General features: G+C 46.7%; 1 protein-coding gene across 1 annotated transcript; it reads left to right on the forward strand.

Moving 5' to 3' along the window:
• Positions 1–597: 597 nt before the first annotated feature.
• Positions 598–9,624, forward strand: SOX11 (SRY-box transcription factor 11). Its single transcript, XM_023198416.3, has one exon. It carries the CDS (start codon positions 930–932, stop codon positions 2,253–2,255), a length of 1,326 nt encoding a protein of 441 aa, XP_023054184.2. The 5' UTR covers positions 598–929; the 3' UTR covers positions 2,256–9,624.
• Positions 9,625–13,598: the final 3,974 nt, after the last annotated feature.

The following is a 13,598-nucleotide window of genomic DNA, read 5'->3' on the forward strand; positions in this document are numbered from 1 at the left end:
GCCGCGGGGCTACCGGGCGGGCTCGGGGCCGGGACGCCGGGGAGCGGCCGAGCCCCGCGGGGGACACGCCGGGGAGCAGCTGCGCCCACCCCGGGGCAGGCCGGGCGCGGCGGACTCCGAGCCGGGCAGAGGCCGCAGTCTCAGGCTGGGCGCGTACCCGAGTGTGTGCACACGGGGAGTGAGCGCGCGCCGTCCGCTGTCGCCGTCGGGCCTCCCGGGGACTGGGCACAAAGGCGCGCAGGGCCTCTCCCGGGACCCAGTCCTCGGTTCGCGCCGGCGCCCGGACCAGCCCGGTTCGCCCCTGGCCGCCCGCTCCCCGTGGTGCCGCGCGCCGCTTCCGAGCATCCCGGGGAGAGGCGCATCTGTGCACACACGCGGATTTTTTAAAAATAACATATTTCTAGACATGCCTCCTCTCCCCCCCACCCCCATCTTTGCAAAAGCAGCCCGGAGGGCGGGGTGGAGGGGCGGGGCCTCCGAGTTAATAAAGGGAGATGGGCGGAGCCGGTCCCCAGCCATTGGCTAGCCGGGGGAGTGATGTCACCCATATGACACCGTGATAACTAGTTGAGAGAGAGACCTCAACTTTTTGCAGAAGGAGCGCGCGCGCCTGGGAGAGCTCGGGGTCCGGCTCTTGCGGTGGGAGCCACGAGCCGGAGAGAGGGGTCCCGGGCTGCCTCGACCGCCGTCGCCACCGCCTCTCCTGTCGCGACCGCAGCTCCCAGCGCGCCGGCGGCCGTCGCCGCCGAAGCCACCGCAGCCGCTGTGTGCAGCCTGGAAGGGGGGGCGGGGGGGAGGGGGGGAGCCGCGAAAGCGGGGTGCCGAGGACTTTGCAACTTGCCCAGGAAGGTGGAGGGGTGGGAGGGGGAGGGGGACCTCCGCACGAGACCCAGTGGCCCGGGTTGGAGCGTCCAGCCCCGCAGCGGATCATGGTGCAGCAGGCGGAGAGCTTGGAAGCGGAGAGCAACCTGCCCCGGGAGGCGCTGGACACGGAGGAGGGCGAATTCATGGCTTGCAGCCCGGTGGCCCTGGACGAGAGCGACCCAGACTGGTGCAAGACGGCGTCGGGCCACATCAAGCGGCCGATGAACGCTTTCATGGTGTGGTCCAAGATCGAACGCAGGAAGATCATGGAGCAGTCTCCAGACATGCACAACGCCGAGATCTCCAAGAGGCTGGGCAAGCGCTGGAAAATGCTGAAGGACAGCGAGAAGATCCCGTTCATCCGGGAGGCGGAGCGGCTGCGACTCAAGCACATGGCCGACTACCCCGACTACAAGTACCGGCCCCGGAAAAAGCCCAAAATGGACCCCTCGGCCAAGCCCAGCGCCAGCCAGAGCCCGGAGAAGAGCGCGGCCGGCGGCGGCGGCGGGAGCGCGAGCGGCGGCGCGGGCGGTGCCAAGACCTCCAAGGGCTCCAGCAAGAAATGCGGAAAGCTCAAGGCCCCCGCGGCCGCCGGCGCCAAGGCCGGCGCGGGCAAGGCGACCCAGGCCGGGGACTACGGGGGCGCGGGCGACGACTACGTGCTGGGCAGCCTGCGCGTGAGCGGCGCGGGCGGCGGCGGCGCGGGCAAGACGGTCAAGTGCGTGTTTCTGGATGAGGACGACGACGACGACGACGACGACGACGAGCTGCAACTGCAGATCAAGCAGGAGCCGGACGAGGAGGACGAGGAACCGCCGCACCAGCAGCTCCTGCAGCCGCCGGGGCAGCAGCCGTCGCAGCTGCTGAGACGCTACAACGTCGCCAAAGTGCCCGCCAGCCCCACGCTGAGCAGTTCCGCGGAGTCCCCCGAGGGCGCAAGCCTCTACGACGAGGTGCGGGCCGGCGCGACCTCGGGCGCCGGGGGCGGCAGCCGCCTCTACTACAGCTTCAAGAACATCACCAAGCAGCACCCGCCGCCGCTCGCGCAGCCCGCGCTGTCGCCTGGGTCCTCGCGCTCCGTGTCCACCTCCTCGTCCAGCAGCAGCGGCAGCAGCAGCGGTAGCAGCGGCGAGGACGCCGACGACCTGATGTTCGACCTGAGCTTGAATTTCTCCCAAAGCGCGCACAGCGCCAGCGAGCAGCAGCTGGGGGGCGGCGCGGCGGCCGGGAACCTGTCCCTGTCGCTGGTGGATAAGGATTTGGATTCGTTCAGCGAGGGCAGCCTAGGCTCCCACTTCGAGTTCCCCGACTACTGCACGCCGGAGCTGAGCGAGATGATCGCGGGGGACTGGCTGGAGGCGAACTTCTCCGACCTGGTGTTCACGTATTGAAAGGGGCGCCCGCTGCTCGCTATTTCTCTCGGCGGGTGCAGAGCTGGGTTGCTTGGGAGGAAGTTGTAGTGGTGATGATGATGATGATGATAATGATGATGATGATGGTGGTGTTGTTGGTGGCGGTGGTAGGGTGGAGGGGAGAGAAGAAGATGCTGATATTGATAAGATGTCGTGACGCAAAGAAATTGGAAAACATGATGAAAATTTTGGTGGAGTTAAAGTGAAATGAGTAGTTTTTAAACATTTTTCCTGTCCTTTATTTGTCCCCCCTCCCTTCCTTTATCGTGTCTCAAGGTAGTTGCATACCTAGTCTGGAGTTGTGATTTTTTTCCCCAAAAAATGTGTTTTTGTAATTACTATTTCTTTTTCCTGAAATTCGTGATTACAACAAAGGCAGAGGGGGGGGGGGGGGGGGGGGGAGGTAGGACCCGCTCCGGAAGGCGCTGTTTGAAGCTTGTCGGTCTTTGAAGTCTGGAAGACGTCTGCAGAGGACCCTTTTGGCAGCACAACTGTTACTCTAGGGAGTTGGTGGAGATTTTTTTTTTTTTTTTTCTTAAGAGAACTTAAGGAACTGGTGTTTTTTTTTTAACAACAAAAAAAGGGACCATTGCAACTTTTGTTAATTTAATTTTTTTTTTTTTTTTTTTTTTTTTTTTTTTTTTTTTTTTTGGAGGGAGAAAACTGATGTCTTCTATGCATCCGATTCTTAACAAAACTGCAGGGAGCTTGAAAAAATGCAGACTGTACAAACGCTTACAAAAAAAAAAAAAAACTGTGAACTGACTTAAGATCAGAGTTTACTTTTCAGATCAAATTGTTTATGGTTTTACAAATGTGATTTCTACTTGCCAACTTTTTTTTTGTAACTTGTTCCCTTATACCTCCTTGATTGAATACCAGACAGCCTAGACCTCAGTACAAAAGGTATTGAAACATTTTTGATACATAACAGACCTCAGTCTTTTTTAAAAATTAATATATTTTCAGGCGTATTTTTGTACAGTGAAAAGGGAACATTCTTGCTGTGTTTTTTCAGTAAGACTTTCAGGCACTTCTTCCCTTTTGATTTCTTTTTTTTCCTCTGTTTTTTAGCATGCAAGTATGTTGGTACGTTGTGTCCTGGTTTAAAAAGGATTAAAATTTTAAAATAATCCTTGCATCTAAAGGCCTTGTGGTTTAAAAAAAAAAAAAGCAAACTTTTTTTTGTACAGCTATAGTAGAGATTTGTTCAATATTTGTAGGTAAAGATTTATTGAAAATGGTGATATAGACCTCAGAGCTGTTATCTTAGTTTAAAGATTGTATATGTACTGTACTATAGTAGGACTTTATGTATCTCATACGCTGTGATGTGGATGGGGCCCCAGATGGAAGGTTTGAAACTGGATTCTCGATTTTTAGCAAAAAAGAAAAAAAAAGGCACATAGTTTAAAAAGTTTCTCATTTTGTGCAATATAATCTAAATAAAGTACAGACCATCTGCATATTTTGTAGCAAATGGTGGCAAAGCAGACTCAATGCACTGTCGACATCATTGCCTGTTTTTTTTTTTTTTTTTTTTTTTTTGTGCTGGAAGTCTGTATCTTGACAATTTTAATAAATCAGCTGGAACTGATAGAAACTCGCATCGCCAATAGTCTCTATGGAAGTCAAACTGGAGGTCCCGTTGTCGCAGAGCATTCGGTGGTGAGGCTGTTGTGTGCGCGGATGGGGGGAGGTGGCAGGAGAGAATTCTACATTTAGGGGGTTAGGCCGAAAAGTGTTCCATTGGCAGGCTGATTTCTTTTACCTCTTCCGCTGGTTGTGAAAGACAGGGGAAGCGTGTTCTTTCTCTCTGCCCTCCCTTTCCATCTCCAGCTCCCCATTTCCTTTCTCACCTCCTCCACTCCCTGCCTCTTCTCCCCACCCACCCTGGCGGGCGGGCAGCGCGGAGGCTCGGGAGCGGGCCGGGGAGGGGCGGACGGAGGGGCCTGGATTGCCAGCTCGCTTGGTCGGGGTCCTGTTAGCTGGGGCTTGTGTGTTCTCTGCGGCGGGCCGCGTCCCCGCTGAACCTCGCGGTGACAGCCGCCCTGGGCAGCGAGCGCTCGGGGCACTTCTATCCCCGCCTCTCAAAGGGTGGGGACAGCCGTTTCCAGATTTGAATTTTTTCTGTTCTTTATTTTTAACGCTGCATCTTCGCGTGTGCTCAGAGCTGGTTGTTGGCGGAGAACGCGGCGCAGTTTTTGACCTCTAGCGGTGAAGGGGGAAGGGGAAGAGAAGTGGTCGGTGTCTGTTTCCTTCTGTCCCCCGGGGCCGTGGAGCTGTCGGAGGGAAGGAGGACGGCGCGGGGAGGCAGGGAGCGCGGGGCGCGGCGGGACCCAGGCTGGGAGCGGGAGGGAGGTGGGAGTGGGGGGAGGACGCGGCAGGCTGGCCGAGGGCACCCCGAGGAACATGGCATGGCCTCTGTGCGATCCGAGTCGCGGCCTCCGGGGTGCCGGGGAGGGCCGAAGCACTGGTGAGGGCGTGGGGAGCAGGAGGTGGCAGAGGGCGCCTGGGCGGTCGCCCGGGACGCAAAAGGCAGAGCCCTGCCGCTCTGCGTCCCGGTGCCTGGCTCTTCTTGCCTCGCCACCGCGTGCTCCTGGGCGCGCCCCGCCGCGGGCCCTGGAGGGGCGTGGAGATACCAGCGCTGGCGTCCAGGGCCCGCGGGCCGGGGAGGGAAGCCTCGGGGCTGCGGGGTGAGAGGAAGAAAGCAAACCCGGGGAGCAGGCGGCCGCCGCACCCGCGCACCCCGGGCCCTCACCACGCCCTCCCCGCGCGCCGGCTCTGGGGCTGCCCCGGAATCAGCTCCCCGGGGGCCGCCGCAACAAAGGTGGATCCCCATCTTGATTGTTCTCCAGGAGCCTCTTGGGGGCTCGGGCGGCTGCGCGGGCGCGACCCATCCCGCTGGCTCTCCCTGCTCGCTGAGCACCTTTTGCTTGTCCACACCCCCTCGCTCCCCCCATTTTTCCTGACCGGCCTGTGTCCCCAAGCCCTCGCGGCAGGCCAGGGCAGGCGATCGCGGCCGGACACGCGCGCCCCGGGCTCCCGCCCCCCTTCGGAGCCTCCGCCGCCTCTTTCCGCTGGGGCTGGGAGGAGGGAGGCTGGGAGGCTGCTCGGGGCCCAGCGTGCCAGCCCCGGAGTTCAGCCTCTTAAGCTGCGGCGCCTGCAGCGGAGGAGGTTTGCAGTGGCTAATTGAAACTCGCTGCAAAATCACCACGACTCTTTCACCTACTGAAACGATTGACCGAGGTCTGGCCTTCCATTTTTACTGAGATTTGGCGAGACCGAATGGAAGCGTCCTCACAGTAACTGCAGCTGCTACGCCAAAGGGGCCCCAGCGCCCTTCCCTCCTCCCCTCCCGCTTGCTTTTGCCTTACTAGATCTTACCACCACCTCACCCGCGGCCCCGCGACTGCAAACTCGGGCCTCTCACCCGCCCCCCAGCCTCCCGCTCTGGGCGAGCCTCCTCCCCAGCCCCCACCCCTGGGATGCGAAGCCAGCAAGCTTTTGCTGCAGATGGACAGGTTTCTTTTCTGTGGCTTTTTCCTTTCGATAAACCATCAGATTTCAGTAGTACACTTGGGAAAAGAAGGGGCTGATGGCGTTAACCAGGCTCTCAATATAGAACTGGATTTCTGGAGTTGTTTACCTTACCCCTCACCCCCTCAACATGTAGACTAATGCAGCCATTGGTGGTACATTTATTTTAGCCACGAATAATTAAACCAGCGGTTTACAATTGACACTTGCTCCGTGCTGGTGATTTTATGTGGCAGCCCTCTGCTGCAGTTCCGAAACTTGTTGACAACGTAAACCCATTGATAGGCTGATCTATGTATTTTGAAAACCTGAAAACTTGGCATGTATTTTATGTTTTAATCATAGATGAATCTTGGACATTTTCTGTGGTGAAGTGGAAACTTTAAGTAAATTAGTAAAGTAATAATTTGGCCTCAGAATGGGAAGAGATAGTCAAGATTTTTTTTTTTTTTTTTTTAAAGCCATGTGGCCTAACTTGATAGAAAAATAAAAGTAATTGGTTGGCAACCTAAATTTAAAACCTGTTAGAACTCAGGACAGGCGCTTCAATGCGCTTTTTAACAATATTTAAGGCTGTTTTGATGAGTGCATTGTGAGAATCATCTTAATGAATTCTTTTTTGAATGTCTAAAACATAATATAATATACAAGGTATTCTTGCCACTGGATAGTCTTCAATAAAAGTTTAATTGATTTTTTTTTGTTGTTGTTGGTCTCTTAAGTAAGTCTTATTTTTAACTAAGCATTGACAGAATATCTTAAAATGGTAACCTGGGGGTGGGGGGTGGGCGCTGTGTGCACGGCAGCCTAGCCAGTGGGGATCCTGCTGTTTATTATAAGTAGTTCACAGACTCTGATGGCATTTTGGTAAGCTTTCCATCTTTAAGAAATTGAACCAGCATTCTCTTATTAATTCTTTAAACTGTGGAAGTAATTTCCAGTTCTTACACTCTGATATGCATCCCTTTTATTTAAAAAAAAATGCTAATAAAAGGCAGTGTACTTAAACTGTGCTTTGCAAATATTATGTATGTTATGAATGACTACAGACACTGGGCAAATTATTTGTAGAATGATTATCCTTTAGCTAGAGAAAGAAATCATTACAACTCTTTTGGGCAGAGATGTTTCTTTTTAATGTTAATTAAGGGGAAGTGATTTAAATATGCATAAATGTAGCAGTCAGGGTGATTTAGTTGTTTTTTTCTTGAAAGAAAAAGACTCAAAAGACAAGACTTATTTTTCTCTTCTCTGGGAGTTGAAATCATAATCATCTGATACTAGTACAGTACAAGAAATTTACATTTGTTTTTTACTTCAGAATTTAAGTGACTTTTGCCCAAGGAATTTGAGAAATAAGGCAAATAAGTTGCTCTATTTTAAAGTAGTCATTCAATATAAATATATTATATCAATCTTAACTTTCTTATTCTCTGATATGATTAATAATATGTATATTCTTACTTTTCTTCTAATGGGCATATGTATCCTTGTGGACACTTTGAGAGAGGTTTTCTTGGACTCTCCCATTTATAGAATCTTTATACTCTTTTACTGTGTGGTTCCCTGCTTTTAACAGATTTCTGAGGCAAATATATTTGTGCTTTTTTCTTATGTAGGAAGACCAGCGAAAATAGTTTACTGAGTTGTCAATTTTATCAGTAGATAAGAAACTTTCTTTATTACAGTTTCAGGGAAGATTTTTTCAGGATATTTCTCAGTTATTCTAAGGGCCAAATTTTATAAAATTTCCATTAGGAATGTCAGTTGCAAATACCCTTTGTATAGCCTAAGCCTGTGAGGATAACAAGAATGAGCCTTACCTATCCTAACACAGGAATTTACAAGTTCCCAAAGTAACCGTCTCCATGTAACTCTTGACATACTTTTCTGAGATTTGGCTTATTTTTATTATTGGTTCTTTCTCACTGTTCATTCTATTTGATTTATTCTATAACATCCCCTTTTATTTGATGATCTGGAAAATTCTGCTCTTTGATAACAACTCAGGATTTTTTTGTTCAGTTTTGTTTTTTGCCCCTTCCTGTGGAGCCTACGTTTTCAACCACAATAAAGATGAAACGAAATTTATGAAACTGAGCTCTCTTCCATTTTACTTACTGCTGGCTTTTTTCCCCCCTTGATTCCTACCATATCTTCATTTTTTTCATTGTATTTATTTAACACTACCTATATCCATTAGCTGCCTAATTAGTTTTATCTGTTCCATGTGGATGCAGTGAGTTTATAAGAGAATTTCACAAACAAGTAGTTTTTTAGTGAACTTAAAATAAACAGAATTTTAAAGGAGACCTATTTTTATACTCAATAAAAGCACAAAAGTGCAGAAAGTATAAAATGGCTTACAAAGGGAGACACAAGTTCATAATGTTCCATGTATAAAAGTAATAACTTTATTGGGTAGAGATATTCGTACAAGATCTAGCACCTCTGCCAGTGCACAGATAGGACTGTTTTAAATGATTTGGGAACTTCTAGTTGCCTGCAGTTGCAAACAGAGAACTTCTCTACAGAGAAACAAACCACTAAAAGCAATATGATCGAGTTGAGATGTGGTTTCCAACGAGCAATTGGTGAATTTAAGCAACCTGGATGTGCATATGTGGAGGCTCCCGTCTCACTGTTTGATCAAACTTCTTTTATGTAGTCACGTAGACTCGATTTTCTCTGCTGTGAAAATGACTAAATAAAGCAATATGACAAAAAGTTTAAAAAGGCATAAAAAATAGGATTTCCTCTAGGCTCCTCGAAGAGATTTCTTTAATACGATACTTGTCTTACTTTCTTCGACACATTACATTTTCCCTTCCAAAAAAAAAAAAAAGCAGAACAACTGGAAGTAATTTATCATATAAAGAATTTTGATCAAATAGATATTGACAAAGGGCCCTCTGTCACATTTTTCTTCATCCAGCTTTTGTTCAAAAACAGTATGCCTCCTCCCTTGAATCACATAGGGAGAAACGTTATACGCCATTCTCATTAATTTCCCATTTTGTCTACTTTTACTCTTGTACATATGTTGTGGGTTTAAGAGTCTTTTGCATTTGTTCTGTGACACCTTTTTTTGAATTGACTGTTTTAAAACGGAGGCCTATTTTTTCCGGTTTGGGACTCCTAGTGGTTATGGCATCCCATAATGCTTCGTGACGGAACGTCACGAAGGACCAGACAGAACCACCTGATGTTTTAGAGCAGTTTTCAGCATGACACTGTTAACAAGTGTGTATTTTCCAAGGCCACATGAAACTTACTTTCTTAGCCACTCCAGGTTTGGGAGCAGAAAAGCTGAAAAACCCTTTTGTGTAGAAGTCTGAGTGGTTTGTGGGGGGGACCTTTTTTAGAGTTTGCATGCCAGCGCACGACCTATTGCTGTGAAACAGAGAGAGGGTAAAGCTACCTGGGGCAGTGCGCTGGAGGATGAAGTGTTTGATAGCACTAGGGGGAAAGAAAATGCATGGCAAAGTTTCGTCTTCTCGTAGACTATCTAGCATGCAGAGTGTAGTGTGTTGAAACGGTGTATGACATTGCTGTATCAAAGTTGTAAAATTAAGCATTATTTATTGAAAACTATGTATTTTTTTGTAAAAACCTGATCACATAGAGAATATCAGTGGCTTGTGCTTGTGCTTCAATCGAACCAGCTTCTTGACCCACCCCCCCTTGGTATGCAGTGTTAACGCTCAGGGTTGAAAATAGTACACTCCAATGTCTCTTTTGCAAGAGTTTTTCACAGAGGATTACATTTGTTCAAAAGACTCTAATAAAATTGTGTGATCAATCTTCACTTGTGGTTTTTATGTGACTTTTTTCTAGTTTTGCGTTTGATAACTGCTGTTTAATTCTGAAAATGTTGTCTCAAACCAGATGTTAGGGACAGGCTTGAAGATTCCTGATGTCTCAGCACCCAGCGCGGCTGTCAGCCTCGGCGGGAGGAAGCCCACGGAAAGTGAGTTTTCTGGGCAGGTTGGAGAGCTGCTGACAGTGGGAATGCGTATGGTGATCACATCTCGATATATTAAACTGGCCGATAGAGCCAATAAAACCACAGACAAAGTGTAGAGGGGTAGATTAACATGTTTTGTCAGAAATGTTTGAAGTAGAAAACGAAGGAAAAATATCAGGGGCAGTTGCTGCTGTTGAATTCAATGCCAGCAAACTCCATTCCTTGGTGTCTTTTTTTTTTTCCTATAAACAATTTACAGTGTAAATGTATTTTGACATAGAAATCATTCTGTATTGAGATTCTTGATATAAAATGCTTTTATGAAAGCCTGTAAGTGATCCTTGGAATTATTATCAGATTTTTTAAAAGATGTGTTTACATGGTGAGTGTGTGTTGCATATTAAATTTGGTTTTGTAGAAATGTTTGTGTTGTATTCTAAAAAAAAATCTCAAAGTGCGCAATTAACACAACCGCTCTTAGGTTCTTGGTTATGTCAATTTCCACTACAAACCAAAGAACAAATATCAGACCTGTCTATGGCAACTTTTTCTAATAGTTATATCATTTATTCAATGTTTTGACCTCATTTCAGAATATTTTTGAATGTCTTTCATCTTGGTAGGATTTTCTTTTTATACCCTTTGAAGGAAACAAAACATAGACCCTGTAGAATGTTTATCTAGCAAAGAAGGTCCTTGCAGTGAACACTAATAGATCCTCAATATGTGTCAAATTCCCCATTGGGACTCCTTGTACTATTTGCTATACAATTTACCTTTCAGTGATGTGGTGTTTTTCTTAAAGAGTTTTTTTTTTCCTAAAATGTAATAAATTTATTGACACCTTTGGTTAAAATGTCACTGATATAATTTTTAAGAAAACAAAATGTTGAAACATTGATCTTCTCCCAGTAAATCTAGGAGTGAGGGGAAGAGTTGATGGGATCTTTCCTTCAGTGATAGCTCATCTATAAATGTCCTAAATATAGTCTCCTCTCACACAATGTCATGATCCAAATACGGATAGTAATAGCCTTGTCAGAGAATATGTCGGTTCTCCACAAAAGTCATTTCTTTCATAAAACGAATAGCTTGGCGAACTTGAAAAAATTGAATCCTGATTATAACATTGGTTAGAGCACATACTATTTCATTAAAAATGCCATTCTTTCGGTGTTTTGAGAACATGGAGGTCCTAGCAGAGCAGCTCTTCGTGCCACTTTATATTCAGTCTTTTGATAGCACTGAACTGCAGAGCTACACATTCTGTGACCTATGATCAAACAGAAAACTGGATTTAACGTGAGATCTAACTTTTTCTAGTACATGAGAAAAAGTTAGGAGAGAGAAGATTTTTGACCCTTTAAAGATTTCTTTCTGTTAAATCATCACCAAGGTGCATTTAGCTTGTGTTTAAATACCACAGGTGCCAGTCATTTCTGCTTTCCTTATTCTGTTCTGAAGGATTTTGCAAACTCACATTTCCAGCTGGATTAAATGACCATGTTCTGCTCAGTGCCCCTTGGCTACTAACCAAAGAGCAGCTCATGGACTATAGGCTTGCTCAGAACCGGGACTCACTCAGTCTGTCCTAAGATTTGAACTGCACTAATAATCAGGCTTCTCAGCCCCAGATTTGCAGTTAAGAAACGCACACACAGGCCTAGTTCTTGGGGAGAGTGGAGTTGGGAGGCCAAGAGGAACTCTGAAGCCTGAGGTAGCCACCACAAGCTGAAACGAGGAGGTTGGAAACAGGAGGAAAACCTAGAAAGCAGAGAAATCGTAAGGGAGAACCACAGGAGCCCTGAGACGAGGAATCTGGGGTATCTGGGAGAGGCGGGCTTTGGCAGCCCTCTGCCCCAGCTCTGTGGGATTTCCTGCAGCAAATCTGTGGCCAGGCTGCTGGCAGACTGGGAGGTATTTGGCTATTCCTTGTTACTAACAAAAACATAATTTTTTGTTTGAATGGCAACAAAGCCAGACAAAAAATTACATTTCCTTTGCTCCCTTGCAGAGAGAGATGACCATGTGACATAGTTCCGGTCAATGAGGCTTTAGTGAAAGTTTTTCACTGAGCCCTCCAGGAAAACCCCTCCACAGGTAGGCATACATAGTGGGTATGCACCTTTCTGCATTTTTTCTTCCTTCCATCTGGGGTGTAGGTGTAGTAGCTTGAGATGCAGGTGTGATCTTGTGATCAGGAAAGAGGAAAAAGCAATTTCAGATTCCTCGAGCAGCCACGACAAACTTGAGCCACTGAATCACTGCCAACTGCGGCACTGTGTTTGAGTAAGCTACAGTTACTTGGATTTAAATGTAGCCAAACCAAAACTCTAAAAAGCTTCTATTTTCCTGGGATTATTTGAGTGGATTTGTGTTTCTCTTCCCCCACTGAGTAAAACTACAAAGAGTTTAAATAGCTGACTGGAAAATGTTAATACATGGAGAGACTTTAGTAAAACTCATAAAAGGTGATGAAAATACTTTTAAAACAGGTAAAGAGAAAAAGAAAGAGATGTCAAGAATTTTTGCAATCACAAATAGGACACCGGGTTTCCACTTACTTTTCATGTTTATTTTATATAAATATTTCCAACAAGATTTGTTTGAGAATTGCCTATACATTTGCAGGGCTTCTCAGCTGGATGATGATACAAGATCACTCTTCATCTTCACATGTCAAGCATTTCCTGATTCCATTGCTAGCATGTACCTCTTCTGGGTGCATAGTTTCTCATTAATCTAATCCTGCCTGATTAAATTAAGCTTCACTTGATTCGGTAGATGGCATCTTCAAAATGAAGGGGCCCTCAGATACTATTTACTCCCATTTTTTCCTGACAGTTAAAAATTTTGGCTTTCCAACTCATAGAATATTGCAAGCAATAGACATTGAACACCAGGAAGGATGAGAGGGCAAGAGAGAGGTGAGGGGTGAGAAATTACTTATTGGGCACAATGTACATTATTTGGATGACGGTTACAATAAAAGCCCAGTCTTTACAACTACACAATATTTCTATGTAACAAAACTGCACTGGTACCCCTTAAATTTGTACAAAATAAATAAGAAATGAAAGGCCAATATAAGCACGCTTTCTTGAAAAAAGAAAGAAGTATCACAAGTAATATATTTAGAGTGGTGAATTGAGAACCTGAAGAAACAGCCAGAAAAAAAAAAAGAAAAAGAAAAAATGATTAGCAAGGCGGCTATAAAAAGCAAACAAAAAGCTAAAAAGTCTGGGATAATTTAGTTTAGAGATAAACAACTCTACTCAAATGACCCCTGAGTGCATCACTGTGTCAGATAATGTTACAAAGATCAGTGTTTATAATATTGACACTAACTTCTCAGAAGACTCTTGCACCATGTTCATTATGGCTATTTACAGAGACAGGGAAGTATGAAATCTTTCTTAAGTATTCTACTGGACATTTTAAATGGAACCAAGAAGTTTAGGAAGAATCACTTTTGCAAAACCCTCTCACTTGACAGTAGTCTCTAAATGAAAGTATTTTTGGTCCAAGAGCTAGCAGAAGATAACACAGGGAAGAAGCCTATGCTTTGTGGGCACTAAAGAGGTGGAACAGAATACTCCAGTGAAGTCACCCCATGTGACTGAGATCCTACAGTTCAGTCCAAGGCTGCACATTCCAGAAGATGGAGCAGAAGCAGATGAGATGGCTACAAAACTGGTGGGAAGGAGGAGTGCCAGCCCAGCCCCAAGAAGGGAGGCCGGGGTGGAGGAGCTGAGAAGGGGTGGAGGAGCTGGGTGGCTGGGGTGGAGGAGCTAGGAGGCCGGGTTGGAGGATCT

The sequence above is a fragment of the Piliocolobus tephrosceles genome, chromosome 15, assembly GCF_002776525.5.
Source record: "Piliocolobus tephrosceles isolate RC106 chromosome 15, ASM277652v3, whole genome shotgun sequence".
In the NCBI taxonomy this organism is placed as follows: domain Eukaryota; kingdom Metazoa; phylum Chordata; class Mammalia; order Primates; family Cercopithecidae; genus Piliocolobus; species Piliocolobus tephrosceles.